Below are 17,968 nucleotides of genomic sequence, written 5' to 3'. Positions count from 1 at the left end.
TTGGTAGCATCACTTGTGTGCTGGCTATGCACACTTTATGCTAGATAAATGTAGAAATGCATAATTTCTACACTCAAATCAAATGGTGCACAGTAAATGTAGTGCACTATACAATAAACGGGGATTGTTTTCAACTGGAGTGTGCAGGAACATTGGGTCAGCAGGCGGAAACACGCAGGGTGGTTTAACAAAAGTAAATTGCTTGTGACAAACGGTGTAATTAGAATGAAGTTTAATAATACTGAGTAATGTTTAACTGCAGAGGTGGGCAAATGAGTGTTAAAATATGTTTGTTCAATACAATGCTGTGTCTGTTAACCCTCGCAACCCCAAGCAGTTTCTGAGTGTATTTTTGCTCCTGTCACATTTTGATTCACTGTAATACAAAACCCTTTACCTCTATGGAAACAGCACAACCACAGCTAGAAGGAGAGAGAACTAAATATGTCTCCTGTGCTGTATAACAGAAATATGTTATAAATCATAAAAGAGCAAAGCTGAATTTTAAAAGATTGTCACCAACATGTTCAACATATTTCCAAGTGCTTACAGGTTTTACTAATGACGGAGGAAAAAAATTATCACTCGACATACGAAAGATATTTTCCGGCTTATATTTTAAATTTGTTTCCTTATCGTCTCCTATCTGCTTTGTGTGCACTCAGCCTGCAGTTCAGCTGAAAAGTCTATGAATTTTTGTCACATGACTGATGCTCACAGCTGAGTCACTAATGGCTTCACAGTTGCACAGATGAGCACAGAATTTTTAGATTTTTACAGGATCTGGTTACTACAAATGGTTTGCTTTTAGTACATTTTTTAAAAAAATGACAAAATATCACATTTTTCTGCTTAGATTTGATTCATTTTCCTGACAGAACTGTAGGCCACACCTGATAAGTTCAGTCATTGTTGTAAAGTGGATACTTTGACATTTCCCCCTGTTTTTACAGTAGCAGGCTCCAATAAATTGTGAAATTTTGGCGAGGTTTTAGGGGTCAGAAGGTTAAATTTCAGTCTTTAATCACCAATCCGACTGACAGAGACATCCATGTTTGCTCGCTTTTAGTGACGCTTCCACACATTTTAGCGCCTTTTTAAGTTTGACACATTGGCGCTTTCAGAAAAATTTGACTTTCCCAGCTGTAATTATGGCTTGGATGATGACATGAATGCTATTTACAAGTTGGAAACTGGTAATTACAGTAACACTGTGACTCGAGCATAATCCTTTAATCAACGTCTGATCAAATCTTCTTGAGAGATTTGAGAGACTCACCACTTTGAAGTCCTCTGCTCTGCACTCGGTGCCGTGGAAGTGGCAGGACAGCAGCATGTCGTTGATGTCGTGGCCGGTGCGGTCGTAGAATTCGCGCATGTTGAAGGGTCGCGGCTTGAAATTGTGGAAGTCGGCTTTGACCTTCAGGCTCTCCAGAACGCTCTCCTCCACGAGGTGTATGTCCCTGATCTCATACCTGAAACAACACAGAGAAATGGAAGCAAATTTCAGCTCCTGTAGTTGAGTATAGAGTGAGGAATTTGAACATCTTCACCGTGAATAATCACTGCTTTTTGATTAAGTAGACTTAATAAAAAAAAAAAAGCGAATATCAGCCTTGAAACATTCAGGAAGGTTTATGAGTCTCTCTACCGGTGAACTTTTGCTCCGCTCAGCTAGAGCTAAAAATAATACTCTCCAGAGCAAATCAAAAGGGACAGAAAATAGACAATAAAAATGTACAAGATGGTTTTTCTGTGGCATTTTCTGACTCTCAAATGGAAAGCACTAGTGGAGTGTGACACTTTATTGTACCCTACATAATAAATTTCAGACAGGAGCTGCACATGCCCATAAACCAAGTCGTCCATTCACTGTCAATGCAGCAACTCCAGGCTGCACAGCATTTCAAACCAAGTCTCTCTTACAAAATCTGCATTTAGACTTGAGAAAAATTTGTTTGTGTTGACTGGATTGTTTTGGGCAGGGGAACATTTCGTTAAACTTTCATGTGAATTCTTAAACTGACGGTCAAAAGTAAGTCTGGCTTAATTATTAATGACATGGCAGAGGCATGGTACAAAGAAAGGGACTGTTTTTACAGCAGAGAAATCATCAGTATATGACAGTGAAAGAGTTCAACTGATGGCTCAAACCAGAAGAGAATTACCGCCATGTTTGACAGATGAGGTGTTATTTTATGGGTCAGGAGCCACATTTTTTTCTCCATGTCCCTCTTTCCATCATTATGACAGAGGTTGATTTTTTATTCATCAGCCCACAGAATTTTGTTCTGCAACTGAGATTTGTTGTTGTTGACAAGACAACTCAACTTGGAGAGCTTTCCTGACTGGGACATAAATGGATTTAACTTTCCTCGTCATCTACAAGGTTTGCACTCCTTAGTCTACCAGCTCATCTGCCATTTTCTCACACCTACTCTTTTAGAGTTCTACTGTTGACTTTGTGAGGAAAAAACTACCCTTAACCTTCCTGCTGTCTTCATTTATGGGCACCAAAAAATATTGTTTCCCTGTCTGAAAAAAATCCAAACATTCAGCAAAAAAAATCCCCAAATTTCTGAAAATTTGAAAAACATTCAGGAAGTAAATTCCAATAATTCTTTAAAAGTTTCCCTTAAAAGTTTTATTGAAAAAAACAAACAAATCTGGCAAGAAAATTCTTGTACATGTTTTCAAGAAATGAGCAAAAAATCTTCCCCAAAAAAATCCTAAAAATTTCTAAATTTTTTACGGTTACGGTTATAGCAGTAAAACTTCTAATATTTTTCCCAAGAACATTCACATAAAAATCAACCGAAATTCACTGGATTTTGGGTGATATTTTTGTGAATGTTCTTAAGGAAACATTTTTTTAGCATTTATTTTACTTCCACCAAAAAAATGTTCAAAAATGTCCCAAAAATGTTGAAAATGTGGACATCAGAAGGTTCACTGTGAAAATATATTTTTTCCACATTTTCAAACTTTAAATTTGCAAAACCTTCATGAAGAAAATTCCAATAATTCCTCAAAAGTTTTCCTTAAAAATTATGTTTAAAAAAATATTCCCTGAAATTTGGCAAGAAAATTCTTGTAAATAATTTCCAAAAATGAGTAAAAATCTTCAAAAAAAATATATAAAATGATTACATATATATCAGCAAAACTTCTAATATTTTCTTCAAGAACATTCACAAAAAGTGTTGATTTTTTTGTGAATGTTCTTAAGAAACATTTTTTACATTTCTTTTTCTCCATCAAAAAATGTTCAAAGATTTCCCAAAAATGTTGAAAATGTGAACATCAGAAGTTTCATTGTGAAAATATATATTTTATTTCCCACATTTTCAAACCTTAAAACGGGTCAATTTTGACCCGCAGGACGACATGAGGGTTAATATCTCTTTGACAGGTTTTTTATTTTTTTTATAGCCTCATCATTATTATTATCTTCCTCACCTGCATGGTTACCTCTTTACTCCCTGTATTGACAGGCAACCTCACCTCAATTAAGGAACGCTCAGCTTTCAATCAGCTGTGAGCCATTTGTGACCTCTATTGTTCAAGAACTAAGGCAGCCACACAGCTGCCTGAGAAGCAGGTTACTTCTAAAGCCAAATTTCTGAGCTGAGACTTGAATGTAGTATCCATTGTGCTACTCCAAATTGAATGTTCTGAAGCACTGAGCACCAAGAACAAAAAAAAAAAATGTGACAATTCAAATGCTTATTCTGGACTGTTGCAGGCTCTTCAGCTGTTAAATGTTTTACAGTGTTCACCAGCGAGTGTCTAACTGTGTGAGTGTGTCTGCTGTTTGGTAGTGTACAGTGGGTTTTAAGAGCTATGAGAGTGGGAGCAGAGCACCCACAACTGTACCGATTCGCTTCTTTTTAGGTTGTTCTCTTCAGATTACTAACTCTGATCATCCTCTTTCATGTTGTTTTAGAATCAGAAACTTCCCACTGCAGTAGGGGAGACACAGGATGGCTTGAAAGTTTACAGAACTGCCCTGCTGTCAGCCATTTTGGCCTTTTAGAATCCATTGTGGTGCAGAATAGAAAAGCTTTGAGAGCAACATCAACTCCATGTGTGCCAAGACAATGACAAATAGTGGTGACTAGATGCAACTCCAGCCATGTTGCTGGTATGTTTTCCAATTGAACCAACCCACTGTAGCCGCAATTATATATATATATATATATATATAAACATCTTCCCCCAGGTTTGGGCCTCAAGAGGGTCAACTTAGTAGACCACCAGGCTTGCAAAGCACTGGCAGAAGAAGAAATGTTGGTTATATTTTTAGTTCATCCCCAGTGGTGGGGTTGAGCAGTAAATCTGGTCCACTTGCGGCATATGTTCTCAGATAGTGAGGAGGTTATCCATGCTTTTACAAAATCACATGAAGAAGTGACACTCTTCACTCCAATAAGGAGTGACGCCTTTATGCGTGTCAGTGTGAAAAACATGCAACGTCGTTACTTAATAACTGAGCGGTTTGACATGGACGACAACCATAAGGGGAAAAATTAAAAAGATTGTATTCAATATTAAAAAAGTAACTTCGTGCAAAAAATTAAATGTAAAATGCATCCTAAAAGAGCATTTCCTATTTCAGTGGCAGAAGTATTGCACAAACATTGACCAAACTGTCAAAAATGAATACTGTTTAATGAGGTTATCCCTCACATTGGGATTTCATTGGCACCTAAGATTCTTCCTCGTCTGACCCACAGAAAACCTACACAGGAATTAGTCTGATTCTTAGACCCTGTGAGCATTTACGTACAACCCCATCTTCATTCCAGATCTGAACCAGACACAGCACCTAAACCTGCATTGTTTAAAGCCTGTGGATTAACTTATTGTGTACAATGCAAGAACACAAAACTACAGATAGGCACATTCAATACCATTCAATTTTTTAAAAAATGTTCCTGGTTTTTTGTTTGAAGCCAAAACAGCTGCCGTGAGGTGCATTTTCTGACCACAGAATATCCACAAGGATGAGGGCCACCATGACGACCAAAAGAGGACACTAGTTTCTGCAGTGTTAAATACCTTACTGCCATTTGATATGATGTTAATGCTAAAATATAAATTACAGTCACTTTAAGCTATATAATATCATTAAATGTCCGCCTATACCTGAACGTTAGCCTAGTCATTGTGGGCATCTTCACAGATTTATCTTGGGTGTTATCGGATCTGTTTAACATTAGAGAACCGTTGTGTTCTTCGTATTTGATAGTTGGGTCCATATCTGTACTGAATCTTGTGTGTCCTTGTGAAGTTGTGTCCATACACAACAGGAGCTCAGAAATCACTAATATTTATATTGTATTATTGAGATAATGCCAATTGTCTTCTCCATTAAAGACTGGTCTACAGTTAATTGACACAATAGTTGACATTTATTAAATTGTTCAGTGAAAAAAAACAACAACTTCTCTGATGTTTTGCAATGATTTACTAGTAATAATTTCTTGCATGGTAACATTTTGTCGTGCAAGTCCCAGATATCACTGCATTATTGACAGCTCGGTGTTCAGTTACATTTCTGTCGGCTTTGTCCGCATCACCTGCCAGTCTTCTAAAACTAAACTGAAAATAAAAGCCTGCGAGTAACCGAGTAGTGAGCCAGACAATCCACATCACATGCAGCTTTATCAGTAACACTGAGAAATTTACTGTCATTCAGTGGAGCCCGCAAAAGTCTGACCATGCTGCCTTGTAATAAAGGAGAACAGAATAGCTGTAAATGCAGCCGCTCCCTACCCTCGCTGTGATCTCCCACTGTGCTATTATTAAAAATGTCACCATTTTAATGGACTCACCAAAGAGCAGACTGCTTCGAGTCCCCCCCGAATGCTGCCTCAAATGAAAAGCCTTTCAGAAATTTCTCATATGAATGTACTGCTATGTGAATATGGTTTTTCATTGATCTTTTGTGAAACATACTATTAACACACTCCATGTGTTTTTATGCACAACCACAATGAGGTTCAGCAGCTCGCTTTATCTAACAGCTGGTGTCTGAGATGTGTAATTGCATTGTTCAATAAAATTTGGAACAAGGTGCAATAATCCTTATGTTTTTCATTTTCATGAGAGCAGAGGGACATCTTACACTCCCACTAAAACAATCTAAATATTAAATCAATAATAAGTACCCTCATTCTGGTTTAAAAAATTAATTCATGGATTTTTTGTGACATTAAGATTAGGCCAGATCCCATTAGGACAGAGGCAGGGAGTATTTTCGTTTGATTGAAAGAGAACTTAATTGAGGTAAGGCATTGACTCCCCACTGTTTGTGCAGTGGACAAACCTGCCAAGAAGGCACTTATGAGATAAAAAAATCCCACAAGCACGAGCCGACGGGATCGGCGAAGGCTGACACTTCAGCATGTGTGCAGCTTAAATATCATGCCACAAGACATTTCCCAGACCAATGATTCCAAATATGGGAAGTGGGCGGAGAACAGTCTTAAATGGATTTCATGCCACAAGCACTTTCATTTCTGGCTGGGGGTATAACAGCTAAGTGTGCCATTGCATCGCCTCCCTACCTTGCCAAGGGAGGCAGGATAATGAGCACTAAACCTACTTCAGAGTGTAAGAGTTGAGACGAGTACACGGAGAAGGAAACTTAGAAGGAAATCCACCCCCTTCATGTTTTGGTGTTCAACTTTGAACATTTTTCTTTGTGAACTGCTGCCTGAAATGTGAGGTTTGGACATGTATTCATGCAGAAAAATCCAGATGGCGAGTGTTGATTATCAGTCACACCAGCGTCGCAGGGAAAACAGCTAATTTTAGTGTTCAATCTGGGATCTTCATTAAAGATTTAGGATTGAAGTTAGCCACATAAAAGCGAAGCCACCACAGGCCTCCTGCAATGTACGCTGTCCTCCAGCTCTTCAACTGACAGCAGGTCTGACGTTCACATCATCTGAACTTTGATGCTTTTGATCACTGAGATGGCACGCCGGTCAACATTTTCTTCCCCAATCAAGCCCGCCTAGCTAATTGTTTCATTACTGCTGTCTGTGTTGCCATTTGGAGATATATTACAACACCACAGGGAAAGCAATCAAAGAGCTTCTAAAGCCAGGATTAGTCGCAGTCTCCTCTCTGTGAGATATTTCCTCCTCCTCTGTTTCTTGTATGATCTTAATCACTCAAAATTCATTCATTTTTTTTGTAAATATGCTATCTACTACAACGTTAAATCTCTGACAGCTCAGAAACAAGCAACTGCAATGACCAGGAGTGGAATCTCTTTGCGGCTCTGCTGAAGTTTCAAAGACACGAGGATTTAAATGTATAAATGACAAGAATACCCAGAGCATCTGCCATTTCGCTCATAATCAAAGGAAGCAGACTCTCCACGTCTTTTCCTCCTGTGCATACACGCTGCTGCCAGCGCCAGTATCCAGAGCTTTCAGCTGCACCAACAAGGCGGCTGGAGGTTTCTGATTATAATGCCTCGCTTAATTCAAGCCTGACAAGCACACTCTCCAAGCACAGGATGACTCAACAAGGTAGAAACTATTAGAGCTTGTTGGGCGAGTGAGACCAAATTGGACAAAGTATTCAGTCTTTCAACCGGAGTAACATTGCCACTGTGGAAAACACTCATTAGAATCTGAAGTCCTGCATTTAAAATGTCATTTAGAAGCAGCACTAAGAAAATAAAATGATCAGATTTAGAATTTGGGCCCCTTTGAGTGTTAGATTATTCTGAGAAATGCATTAATTTGTAAGCAGAATTTTAGTATTTTGCATATTAGATGGTTAAATCTGCAACTGTGTTGTGCATGAACACTATAAGAAACTATATTTTAAAAAAATCTAGTCTAAAGTAGAGTATTTCTGCTTGATATGTAGTGCAGTAAAAGTACACCATGGTACAAAATACCAATGAAAGTAAAGTAAAGAAAGTACTTCCTATGGAACACATGTAGTTTGAAGTGAAAAGGTAGAGAGTTTCTATGGCAAATGTTCTTACAGTAGAGGAAAGTGTAAAACAGGTGCAACATTCAAGCAGCAGAAACAGCTTTGCACATAATGTTCTGCACTTTTCCAGTCAGATGTGGACTTTTACCTCTGGTTGAGCAGGGCCAGCAGCTCCCCTGCATGGTACAGGTCGTTGCGCGTCACCCGGCTGAACCGGAACGCGTTCAGGTTGCAGAAAGTGACCGCGGGGAACGTCATGATCGGGGTCGTGACCTCATCCAGTTTGGTGACGTGCGGGTACTCGAGGTAGAAGTGGATCCGGTCCACGCACACGTACAGCAAGAAGGTGAGGGAACCCAGGAAGAACACGACCCAGAGGCAGCGTTTGATGCAGAAGCGCTCGTATGTGAAGATGTGAGAGATTCCGTGCAGGGTCGAGCTGTGCGCAAAAACTTCTATGGGTGGAGGTTGATTCGAGTCCATCTCCTCGGTTTCCACTTTGAGATCCATTGTCAGTGTGCAACACTCAATGCCAGAGTCAGAAAAGAGCTTCAAAACACTCGCTGTGTGGAGAAACTGGGCAGATGTTCATTCACCTGTAGCACAAACTGTCATTATCCATCCGAACAGGTGCAAACGCGCAGACAGTCGCTCCGTCACCTGGTGCGGTTTGGTCGCTATCACTCATGCACACTGATCAGGAAACATTGTGAGCATCCGCCGCTCTTTCAGAAGAAGAAGGGGGGGAAAAGTCACACGAGCAGGGATTGTGTGTTCACAAAAGCAGGCACGCAAAAGCGGAATGAGTCAAAGGCAAGATGCCAAAGCGAGCGTCCGTCAGCTCTGCGCTGCGCTGATGTTTTGCAGGTTTCTCACTGGGTTGCAGTAAAGCAAAGAAAAATAAGGATTGACAAAGTGTTTCATCAGCACGGAAAATTCGCTGGGCGATTATAAGTCCAGTGAAGCACGCATTATTCCCGCACGCCAGCAAGAAGAAACCCGGAGAGAGAGAGAAATCCTTTTTGACACTTGGTTCATTTATTAAGAGTTCCTCTGTTGCTCCGCTGCACGCATCGTCCCTTCGCAGATTTTCAGGTCAGATCGGGAGATTTTGGTCCATTCGGGAAACGTGTTGAGGAGTCAGACGGTCGGTTGTGATGAACGGTGGAGAGTCGTGAGGTTTCCTCCGCTGTTGTTTGTCTGAAAGCAGCAGCAGCGGACTGGAGCAGAGCAGAGACGCTCTGTTCACCTGTGAGTTGATGGAGGTTTTTTTTTCTGTCTTCACTACACAAGACCGCAGCCTCACAGGGAGAGCCGAGGAAATGGACTGTAAAGTGCATTTGTTTTCTGGCAGTCTGTTGTATTTAATCAGTGTTGTTTAATCATATTAATGTAGTGTTGGACATAATGCCAATACAGCTTCATTATATTTGAAAAATTGTAAAAAAAAAAAACAAACTGAAAATCTGCCAGAAAGGATGCCAATATAGAATTAAAGGTTTAATAGTGCTGCATTAAGTACAGTGAAAATATTGGCAAATTTGTGTAAAACTGTCATATTTTACAGATGAATTCTACACAATGTAAAAAAAAATGCTGATATGCACAATTTGGACTTTTTTTTTTACCGTCAACCTGTAAAATAAATACATTTTTGCTTGATTTCACTAGACATTATCTGCTTCAATGGTTGTGTTGAAAACCCAACACAACCAACAGTGAAGCCCATTGGAGGGCTACCCTCGGACAGTGGTAAAATGAGACACAATGTGTATACTGGAATCATTTTGTACTTACCAAAGCCTCAGTTTCCAATGTTTTATGACTCTGTAAACACTGTAACCCCTTTTCTGCACTGTACAGAAGAAAAAATAAAGGTAACACGGAACTGATGAATCTATCTCAGACACAATTTGGCCCGAGAGCACTTTTTTCAGGCATAATAGGACACCTTCATTGTCAAAACAGGACAACTTTTAATTTGATATACATAATTAAGACTTTAGAGAAGATAATAATGTCAATAATTGAATTGGACAGTTTTATACATACATTGCACAGTAGCATCTTTGTATTAGTTAGGGTGTGTAGGATTGAGGTTTAGCTTTGAATTTAGTTGAAGCTTTTGTACACACTCCTGAAGACTGCAGGGATGAAGCGTACTTGAAAGAGTTCTGGAAATAAACTGCTACACAATGCAAAATTTACACAGAACCTGAAGCTAAAAGAAGGAAGCTAAAGGCTGGATAGACAGAGTAATGTCTCAGCTATATGGGTGCCGTCAGCAGAACAAGGACACCTTTGACAAGAGTGTCTTATGTGATTTAACTTTAAATGATCTTATATGCTATCCCAAAAATTGAAAAAGCATAATTTCAACAACGCTCAAAGTTTTAATCAATGGTGGCTTAGAGACAAGAAACTGTTTGCTCTAGAAAAATAAATAAATAATAGAGAGACATTAGTAGTTAGTAATAGTCTCAGCTTGGTCACCCCTTTTAAAAACTGTCTGACAGTGCCCCTGATTTGAAGTTAGAAGCCTCAGGGAGATAACAGTTGGAGCTAGACGAATGCCACTTTGATGAACAAAGAGGCTAACAGCAACCAAAAAAAAAAAAGAGATATAACAAAGAAAACACCAAATGAAATGAGTGCTGAAATTCTATGCTGCAGATTTTTTGGAAATAGGGCTTGAATTAAACTAAGACTCGACCGCAAAACTAAAGCTAAGCTAACTTTGCTAACGCTAAACACCAAAATGACAAAGTAGTTCAAAGGCATGTTGTTGAAGTTATTGTTAGACACACCAACTACTTGTTAAAGTTGCTATAATTGATATTTTTTGATATCATATTAAGTAATGACAATGAAAAAAGAACCGTAAGAGGCCACTTTGGGAATAATTACCTAAAATGGCATCTCTGCTCTAGTTTCTTACTGAGTTTCAGCTCGTTGTTGAGTTGTCAATTGATTTGGAGCCTTCTAATCATTTCACTACCACGTTCACAGCAGATATCAAATTAATAAAGACAGTCTTCGGAACAGTGTCACAAGTTATAGCGCTAACTAGCTTGTAGCTACGTCTACTAGCCAACTATGTGTTGTAGCAGCATATTAGCTAGCGTGTTGTGGTGACATTTGAAGCGCGCTGACACTTTAAACATCAGAACAGTAATCTGCATTATTGTTAATAAATCATCTACCTTAAGTTATTAATTATTGTTAATAATCATAATTATGAGTTTATTTAAAAAGGGACCATGTACAATGTTAAACATAAATATTGCCATTCGATGTATTGCACCAGAGTTAGCTTTAAGCTCATTTACATCTACAGTCCATTGGCAGGTCACAATGAAAACATCACAATTTTGAAATGTCACAAAGAAAAAGCTATGCTACAAAATACAAATAACATATAAAAAACATCACACACACACACGTTCTCTTAAAAGCACACATGGACACACACTCACACAAATAATAATAATGAATAATAATAGTAAAACATTTTAATCATAGTTCCTTACTTTCAAAAATAGAGTAATAAGAACCAAAGCTTAACATGTAACAAGATAAAAAATATTATTTTTAAACAAAAACTAGTTATGAAAAAGCAGAGTAATAAAAGTTCACCCCTATGGTCCTATGCATCAAAAGGTCTGCTGAAAAAACTACAAATTGCCCAGAATAGAGCCGTCTGACTTGTTTTACATTGCCCCATCAGTGCAAACACACAAGGAATGCATCGTACAATCTTATGGTTAAAAGTAGAAAAAAAGGCTTTCTTTAAGTACAGTCGCATTCTTTAGTAACACTGCTCATTCTACCAAACCTGCCTTTTTACACAGTCAAGTTATCAGATGTAGTCAGATTCATTCCACTAGATTAGCAGATGATGGTGAAATTACATTACCATGCCCAAAATCCAGTGCTTTAAAAAGACAGTTATCTATTGCGCCATCAAACGTTGGAATAGCTGCCCCTTCCACATACGACAATCTAACACAAAGGTCTCATTCAAATGCCATCCTAGAATGCATTACTTTACAGCTGAGCAATAATCCAGTCTGACAAATATGTCTTATTGCTGCTTTGTTTACCGTTTGGTTTGCCTCTGTTGATTGAATTATTGCTCTGAAGACTAGTATGAACTTGTTTAAATGTATTAAAATGTAAGATTACACAGCACTAATGTGCTGTTCTTAATATTACTGTAAACATGATGTGCATCAAGATGTGTATTTTGACTGATGTGATCTGGAAACATGATCTTTTTGGTGTAAGGTTGTTCTGTTTTTCGCACCCCAGGAAGACAAGCTGGTGCCATTGGCATCAGCTAATGAGGATCCTTTTAAATAAAGAAATAAATCAAGCTCATAGGAAGTTAGCAGATCATAAATACAGGAAGTCGTCAGACCATTCCAGGCTTTTAAAACAAGCATTTCAAGCTTAGAATCGATTCTAAAACTCACAGGTAGCCTTTGAAGCACGGCAAGGATTGGTGTAAATGTTGTTGCTTCTATTAGTACATGTTAAAAGCCTGACAGAAGCTTTTTGAATCAGCTGCAGTCTTTGGATGTTTGGCCTTCTGACACAAGAGTAAAGTACATTGCAAGGGGAGAGCCTGTAAAAGATAAAAGCATGGATGATTTTTTCTATGTCTGCAGAAGAAAGGAATGACCTGCTCTTGTTTAGCCGGCTCAGTTGGGAAAAGCAGAACTGTATCTATACAGCAACACGTCAAAATGCACAAATACCAAAACATTCTGGCCACTCACCAGAACTGGAACAACAGTAACATGCAGGAGATCAAATTAGTGTCATTAAATAGCAGCTGCCGTTTCTTATAAGCTTGTCAGATATTTGCTAAAATGCATTTGCAATGTGTTCAGATGTAAGAACTGTCACCGTGGGCAGCATGACAGAATCCACTTTTACCACAGTGGGTAGTGGGTGATGGTAGTTAAAAGACAAGATTACGAGGTTGGAGCACTTCCTTGTCTCTGAAACACAAAGGTCAGCAAAAAGTGGTTTTCAGTCATAGCCAAGTCTTTCCACAAAAAAGCTTTAAATTCCCATTGTACACTAAATGTTCAGCACTAAGCTTCCAAATGCATAAAATGCTCGAAAATGTATTCACACCCCTCATGTTCTCCTCATATTACTTTTTAGTACCGAATCACTGTAAGTGTACAAAAAGACACTTTCATGTGAAAAATAAAAACTGATTTCAACAAACTAATGTCAATAAAAATAAAATTTAAAGCATAAAATAAACGATAGAGTAAGTATTCACTCCATTCGAGTCGGTATTTAGTAGATGCACCTTTGGGACAGTTAAAATTATTGGCACAATTACAGCACTGATCCTGTGTGAATAGATCTCAGTCAGCATTGTACATCTGAACACTGCAATCTCTATTCTTTGCAAACTGCTCAAGCTCTGTCAGCTTACACAGGGATTCTAAGTAAACAGCCCTTTTAGAGTACATCTGCAAATTCCTACTTGGATTGGGGTCAGCACTTGTCCACTCCAGAACATTTATTTTGTTGTTTTTAAAGCATTTGTGTGTAGTTTTGGTTGTATGCTTTGGCTTAATGTCTTGCTGGGGGGTGGGGGTGGGGGTGGGGGGAATCTTCTCCAAAGTGACAGTTTCAGGCTGTCACAAGTTGTCCTCAAAGATTTCCCTTTACTTTGCTGCATTTATTTTACACTCTTGCTTTACAAGCCTACCTAGCATGCTTCTCAGCAGCAGGATCTGCCACCACCATGATGCTGCCACCACCATGCTTCACAGCAGGCATGTGTGCTTGTGACAATGTGTAGGGTTTGGAGCCTGCTAAGCATAGCGTCTAGTCTAGTGGCCTAAAAGCTCAATTTTTGCCTTATCAGATCGCAGAAATGTTGAGACCTTCGTCAGTCCAGCTGACTTCAGATTCTCCCCAAGCCTTCTTTTGAACCACATTCCTTCCATTTCTTACTGATGGATTTGCTCTAAGAGATATTCAGTGACTTGGAATTTATTTGGTGTCCATCCCCTGACTTATACTTTTCAATAACTTTTTCACAGGGTTACTTTTATTATTCTTGTAGCTTAATGCTGGACCTTGTTTCTTTATTCTACAATGACTTAAGACATCTTCACTGCACACGGATAATCTCCATTTCACCCGTTGTGTGATTTCTAGCATCAACTGGATGCACCACCTGTTGAGTTAAAGGGGAACTTCGGTTTTTTTCAACCGAACATGTGAGTGATGGAGAAAGGAATTTTCGACATAGCTCCAGTATTTAGCCAGGCAGGCAGCTCAGCAGCTCAGCTAGCAAAAAGTATGGGGCAACTTGCCCCCCCGCGCCAAAGTCCACCCTAACATGCTTTTTTCCCCACACTGACCTGCTCGGATAGTCTCAACGAGTGTCCCACAACATACTAGAGATGAGAAGTGAACGAAAACCTCCACATTGGTCCGCAGGGGGGCAAGTTGCCCCATACTTTTCGGCATGAAATGACATATGAAAACAGACCCCAGGTTGAAAAAAACCGAAGTTCCCCTTTAAGTGAATCGCTTTAAAGGGGATGAAGACCCATGAAATCACTTATTTTACATTTTATGCTTTTTATTAATTGACATTACTTTGGAGAAAACTGTTTTCATTTTTACATGAAAAAGTATTTTTTGTGAATTCTTGTCCAAAAAGCCAAATTACATTGACCTTGATTCAAAATTGAAAAAGCAATAAAAGCAGAAAATTTCCAAGAGAGGTGAATACTTTTTATTGCTGCTGTATTGGAGCTTTTTTTTAATCTTAGAGACCAAAGCCAGAACTAAATGGGAATACATATTAAATCTATATTTGCCAGGTAGCAAGACACACAGCTCCAAATGAACGATAATGTTGCTTCTTAACGGCTAGATGTGTAAATAAGCAATTTGCCAGCAGCTTTTCACACGACATTATCCTCGTTAAACAGAAACAATCAAATCTGATTACTCTGACCTTGTGCTTCAATGGGCGTCAGAGTCGAACGCTGACGCCTGTGAACAGTGATTCCTTATATGTACTGAAGTGCCTTTGAACTGCAAAGGGGCGGCTATGCTTAGGAGAAAAAAAAGGGAACGAACTGCATAATCAGTGGCTTTAAATCTTTGAAGTGAACCGAACAAAGTGATTTTAATCTGCAAAGTTATTCATGATTTTCACCTCCATAACCGGTAGATCAACTTAAAAGGTGATGGTATGTCCGTGTCAGATTTAAAAAGAACAAACTCACATCACAGACGACTTCACTAACCCTCTGTAATTAATTCAGATTCAAAGGAAACAATTTGTACAAGGACACCCAGAGGAGGAAACAGACATTTTTGTCACACATTTTTTACACAGACAATTCCAACACCAAGTCTGAGGTCATATTATTCCTCTACTCCGACGTGAAGATAGAAGATGTCTGCAGTTCTTTTGTCTCTTCAAAGAAACACCAAAAAAATAGGAGGGAAAGTTCATGTTGATAGACACAAAAAGCCCTGAGTACAGCCTCAGAGAGAAAGACGCCTATAATGTCTGTGGCTATAGTGTAGTTTGTGGAAGGCACGATACTGACATTTTCTGCTGCTCTGACAAAAAAAAACAAACCCTGCTATATTTAGAAAGTGTCCTTTTGCAACATAATATTTTCTTTATGAGGAAGAAGGAAGGCTGAGACTGAAACAATCTGGACTAATCAAGTTGTAGCTAAAGAAAAATGAACGATCACAGCTGGAAATCAACATCAGTGCAGTTTGGTACAAAGAGGATGACAACGAGCAAAGCATTAAAAGAATACATGAGCAATCTAATATTGTAGTTCATAAAGTTTGGGGTCTGAAAAGAGAAAGAGAAAGATTTTAGTCCTCTCAAACTGGATCCTACACTTCCCATAATGCAACTTGACAACTTGCTTTCTTGGAAAAAGGTTAACTAGAGAGGTTAATATTCACACTGTTGTTTAACTAACAATTTAAAACCCAAACATGATGCATCTGCTATTATACTCATATTCAACCCTCTGGATTTGAAAGATATGTTACTTTTTTAAAATTACAGAAAATACACCATTTTCAGAGCCACAAGCTGCAAAAAAGGAATAATTTTTTATACTTTATGATGGGTCTTTTAATCCGTCTGATGTGCCGTTCAATCAGGAAACTTCGAATTTAAACTTAAAATTGTGATATATCATCAAAATCACCTTTTTACTGCCTAAACAGTTTACTTTTGTTTGTTTTGTTGTTGTTTTTTTAATAAAACTTTTTGTGCTCCTCAGTGTAGCATAGAAGTCATCTGCCATCAGCTGTGACATGGCAAAAATTCAGAGTGGTTGAACTGCAGGCTGTGTTTGCTCAGAACAAAAGTAGTAAAATATCTATAGTTTGTAGAATCACATTTTATTTCCAGTATTGTAACACTAGAGGGAACTTGGAAAACATGTAGATGCATACAAGGCTGTTTTCCTTGTTTGTTTTGTTTCGAAAAGTAAGTATTCAAACAAATTCAACTTCAGTTTGCTTCTTTATTTTATTGTTGTTATTTATGGCAACATAGCTGTGTCATACTGCACATTTCAGCTCCCTCTACGTCTAGCCATGGTTGTGCTGTTTAAATAGAAGTACAGGACTTTATATTGCAGTGAGTAAAACTGTGACAGGAGCAAAAAAACACCCAGAAACTGTTTTGTTCTCAAAGGGTAAGACACTGAACTGGATAAACCTTTCGCATTTTGGAAAAAGGGTCTCAAACTGATGAACCAACTACATTTAATTTTAATATTATTTCACGTTGTTTTGCTTTATTATGTGCTACATTAAAGTACTTCACAAAACAGTATCACACGATGCATGGTTCATATGTCATGGAGGTGTGGTGATTTTTGTCCTTTGTTTTTATTAGATTCTGCAAAGATTAAATTCAATGAATCTGAGGCAGAGAGAAAGACCTTTCAGTGAAAATAACATTAACTTTACAAAACCTCTCCCAGAGGTGTGAAGGACTGAGGCTGTGTGAACAGCGTCTCTTCAAAACAAAGTCATTATCAGCAGCACAGCAAAGAAAAATAATGACATGTGCCATGTTTAGATTGGACCCATGAATAAACAATGACATTTAGTCCCGATACTCGCGTGAAAAATGGATCTGGCTGAGCAACACAGCTGAATCAAGCTTTGTTAATATCACAAAATATTTATTACATGTCAAGAAAGATGCATTACCCACCCAAAATACACCAGCATGAACAGAAAAATCCTCATCTGTGACATTAAGAGTCGTACTCTATTCTCCACTGTGCCCCGGGGCAGTTCATATTGCAGATCTCACACAAACAGCTAGAAGTAATGGAGTAATGTGGATTGAATTTGATATTCTTATGGAAGTCAACCAAACCTCTTCCCTCATGTTTATGGTTTTACACACATCGCCGTGTGATATTATGATACATACTAAATGAAGTCTCTCACAGGGCTGTGGTCGACCAAGTCTTTTATTTAAAGGATTTTTATGTGCAATGGTGTAATAATAATCTGAATTTTTCACCTCCACTGCTGAAGAGTAACAAAGCAGTTCGATTACACTGCAGACACCAAATGCTTCTTTTTCTCAGCATCCAAATATGACTTTGAAGTTTAAGGATTTAACTATCACATTTGAATCCCACAGTACAGAAACACAGTTTGTCTTAAACCATAAAAACTTTTGCATCTGCCAACAGATGCTTGGTTTGTGGAATTAATTTTCTTTAATACAGTTTGATATTGTATATAATACTGTTATATTGTTGCAATTAATGATACATTTTCTGTTCTTTTTATATTATGATGCGAGTCCTATATGTAAAAATCTGACTACTTTAAGGGCAAATAAATGAAGAATTCAATCACAAATTCCATATTTCTTCAACAAAATGTAGGTCCAAGTACTGCTGACAGAGATTTGAAGCAGCCATTAGATATTTATGTTGGGAAATAA

General features: G+C 38.3%; 1 protein-coding gene across 1 annotated transcript in view; it reads right to left on the bottom strand.

Moving 5' to 3' along the window:
- Window positions 1-9,601, bottom strand: part of LOC110958135 (acid-sensing ion channel 1-like) — a 70,320-nt gene extending 60,719 nt beyond the window's left edge. The window contains exons 1-2 of the mRNA XM_022204503.2: window positions 8,111-9,601; window positions 1,280-1,475 (exon numbers count right to left, since the gene is read on the bottom strand). Coding sequence (XP_022060195.1) covers window positions 1,280-1,475; window positions 8,111-8,472 — 558 coding nt within the window. The 5' untranslated portion in view covers window positions 8,473-9,601. The remainder of the gene's footprint in view (window positions 1-1,279; window positions 1,476-8,110) is intronic.
- Window positions 9,602-17,968: the final 8,367 nt, after the last annotated feature.

Source organism: Acanthochromis polyacanthus, chromosome 6 (assembly GCF_021347895.1).
Source record: "Acanthochromis polyacanthus isolate Apoly-LR-REF ecotype Palm Island chromosome 6, KAUST_Apoly_ChrSc, whole genome shotgun sequence".
NCBI classification, from domain to species: Eukaryota; Metazoa; Chordata; class Actinopteri; family Pomacentridae; genus Acanthochromis; species Acanthochromis polyacanthus.
This window is presented reverse-complemented; position numbering and strand designations above follow the sequence as displayed.